The sequence below is a fragment of the Antrostomus carolinensis genome, unplaced genomic scaffold (genome assembly GCF_000700745.2).
Source record: "Antrostomus carolinensis isolate BGI_N321 unplaced genomic scaffold, ASM70074v2 scaffold37539, whole genome shotgun sequence".
In the NCBI taxonomy this organism is placed as follows: Eukaryota; Metazoa; Chordata; class Aves; order Caprimulgiformes; family Caprimulgidae; genus Antrostomus; species Antrostomus carolinensis.
This window is the reverse complement of record NW_010339876.1, coordinates 1-3,115: the sequence shown is the minus strand read 5'-3', so window position 1 is coordinate 3,115 and position 3,115 is coordinate 1. Positions and strand designations below refer to the sequence as shown.

General features: G+C 61.3%; 1 protein-coding gene across 1 annotated transcript; it reads right to left on the bottom strand.

The window, feature by feature from the left end:
• Positions 1-544: 544 nt before the first annotated feature.
• Positions 545-3,039, bottom strand: LOC104531191 (dimethylaniline monooxygenase [N-oxide-forming] 5-like; the record flags this gene model as incomplete). Its single annotated transcript, XM_010176004.1, is given in 6 exon segments — positions 545-890; positions 1,117-1,189; positions 1,555-1,904; positions 2,264-2,348; positions 2,351-2,462; positions 2,855-3,039. Coding segments are annotated over 6 exon segments (1,151 nt in total), but the record flags the coding sequence as incomplete, so codon positions are not given.
• Positions 3,040-3,115: the final 76 nt, after the last annotated feature.

Below are 3,115 nucleotides of genomic sequence, written 5' to 3'. Positions count from 1 at the left end.
ACAGCACACGCTGCTGCGGAGCTGGAGCTGCGCTGCTGGCGTCAGGCCGACCTCAAACCCACGCGTGTCCCCCAGCACACAGCGGGATGCAGTGTCAGTGATGGGACAGACACCTGGCTCTGTTCAACACGCTTTTATCCAGTTAGGAAGTCTGCTGTGCCTGTGCTACTTAGCCCTTGTGTGAGCGTGCCAGTGGTGGCACAGATGGGGTATAGGTGACAGGAAAGCCAGTATGTCCCTGCTGGGTCAAAAGCACTGTCCGAGGGGGACTGGATTTTAACCTGCATGTGAGCAGGTTTCCTTGTCCATCCCTGGTGCTGGCTCCCAGGAGGAGGCACAGACCAGGCGCTGAGGCATTTTATTGTCAGCCAGAGAGGCTCAGCACACCCCGAGCTTGTGGTGTGAATGCAGTGGGGCCACGCCAGGCAGGAGGAAGGCTCCTGCCAGCACTGGGATGCACAGGCTGCCACAGGGCAGTGGGTTTGCCAGCCAGCCAGCCCCCCTGGCACATCACAAAGCCTCCCTTCCCACACTTGTAGGACACCTACAAGTAAGCAAAAATAACGGCGAGGACTGCCACAGCTCCGACCAGCTTGAAGACGAGGGGCACGGCAGGGGCTGATGCTTGCTCCTCCACGTGCCGTGTCTGCAGGGGCTTGATGATGCGCTGCTGCTGGGTGAGGATGGCCTCCCTGGCACCCGCCCACTTGCCCGGGCCCCGCAGGCGGTACTGGTACGGTGTGCAGGGCCCAAAGGCCACCTCCAGCGCCAGCTTGGGGTCGGTGAGGAAGAGGGTGAGCAGGTTGGGCTTGACCCCCACCTGGCAGGCGAGCTCGTCCATGTAGGGGATGTAATCCACCTGGATGGTGTGCCGCTGGCTCTTCACGTACCTGTGGGCGGGGAGGGCAGGGTGGTGCTGGGGGCAGAGCTGGCAGATGCCTCCTGCACCAGCAAGGTGGTATTGGATGGAACAACATCGGGAGGGGTTAGCTGGGGGGGGGGGAAGGTGGCCGGGACAACAGCCCAATGTGCTGGGATGCAGCCATGGGACAGGATAGGTGCCCGCAAGCAGCTGTGCCCAAACCAGCCCCCTCCCTGTTCCCGGGGAAGTCTTACTGCTTTGCCATCGCTTCTTTCTTCTGCTTGATGTCAGCCTCCATGTCGTGCCGTGGGGGCAGCTTGTTGAGCCCTAGGGAGGATGAGCCACAGTGTGGGGCTGCTGCACCCCGCTGGCATCAGGGCCCCTGTGGTGCTGCCCTTGCCTGGGTGCTGTGCCCCTGCCAGCACCACCGTGGTGGGCAGTCTGGCACCCAAGTCATGTCCAAGCTCCTTGGGATGGGAAGGAGAACCCCATGGGGCTTGGGGTACAGGTGCCCCCGTTCTGCTCAAGCAAAAGCCCGGCTCACCACGATGACTGCAAGGTGGCCATGCCATCACCCACGGCCAGGATGGCACAGCTGACTGCAGCCTCCCAGACATGGCTGGGCACCATTTCCCCCGGCTCCAGGAGTGCAAGCTCGGGCTGCAGCCACAGGGCAGGTTTGCCTCGCTTACCCTTGAAGACGCGGGTGGCCCAGCGACACTGGAGCTCAGAGATGGGCATGATGGCACCCAGAGGCTGGATGAGGCCGACGAAAGCCAGCGTTGGCTTCTCCAGGTCGGGAGGGAACATGAATTTGTAGAGAGGAATCTGGTTCTCCACCACCTTCCCACAGCCCTCGAGGAAGGGGAAGGAGAAGCTGTATCCCGTGGCAAAGACCACGGCATCGATGTCTTCCCTGGTACCATCCTCGAAGATGGCAGATGTCTCCGTGAACTCCTGGATGTTTGGCTTCACCAGCACCCTGCCTGAAATGATGCGGTTGGGCAGGTCGTCGTTGACGGTCGGGTGCTGGTCAAAGATCCTGGAAGGTACAAGGAACTATCAGGGTGCTGGGGTGGGGTGTCTCAGCTCCGTGTCCTGCTCCAGCCACTGCTCCCTGCTCTGGGGATGCTCATTCCCAGGGATGCTTATTGCCTGTGGGGCTGGTCCCCCAGGGATGCTCGGCAGTTGCTACTGCACTGGTGCCACCAAGGGTCCCTGGAAGGGGCAGTGGTGGCTCACTCAAGCATTTCCTGGGCACAACACAGCTATCAACCAGATTTCTAGGGATGGTGCCTTGGTTCCAGCCCGGGCACAGGGAGCATGGAAATGGCTGAGCAGGGCTGGACACGGAGGGAAGCAGAGGGTCCCTCCTGGGCAAAGGGGAGCACTTGCTGGTACCTGTGCTTTGGCTTCAGGCCGTAGTGCGAGTGGTCAAACCTGGCGTTCAGCTGCTTCTCCACAAAGTTGTTCACCGTGGTTTTCTCAGCAGCTTCTGCGGGAATGCCTTAATGCGTGTGGTGAAGATGATGTCAATGGGGTAGCCCTGATCTCCCACACGGTTGAAGATCCATGCACCCCGGCGGGTGCTGAGGAAGACCTGGTCAAGGAAGTAAGCATTGCCTTCTGAAGGCTGTGATGGTCCTGAGGGGGACACATCCTTGCCCCGGGATCACTCCTCTTCATGCTGCCCAAGTGCTGGGCAAAGTCCCAGAGGGCAGAGAGAGCTGGTGGCCGGCACCTGGCAGGGACAGGTAGGGAAGAGCCACAGGGCAGCACCACCTGGGGCTCAAAGATGGAAATGGGGGATTGAGTCTCAACTGCCACCACTGCCTGGTGGCTGGGGTTGGCAGGTGCCAGCAATGCCAAACACAGCAAGTGCTGGGACAGAGCAGCGGCTGTGCCAGTGCCTTGGTCCTGGTGTCCTTGTGGAGCCAGCAGTGTCCCATGGGGGGCTGCCCTGCCCACCGGGACCCTGCTCCCACTGCTCACCTGCTTGGCCGTGTGGCTGATCTCCACGGCCAGGTCCGACCCTGAATTCCCAATCCCAATGACAACGACCCTCTTGTCTGTGAAATCCCGAGCGTCCTTGTAATCTCGGCTGTGAAGGTAGCGGCCCTTGAACTTCTCGATTCCTGTGGGCAGGGAGGAGGGATGCTTGGCTTCCTGGCCCTGGGCTGGAGGGTGACCTCCCCAAACACTGAAGTGGGGATGCTCCCTGGCCCTGCCAGACCCCTCCCGGGGTGCATGGGA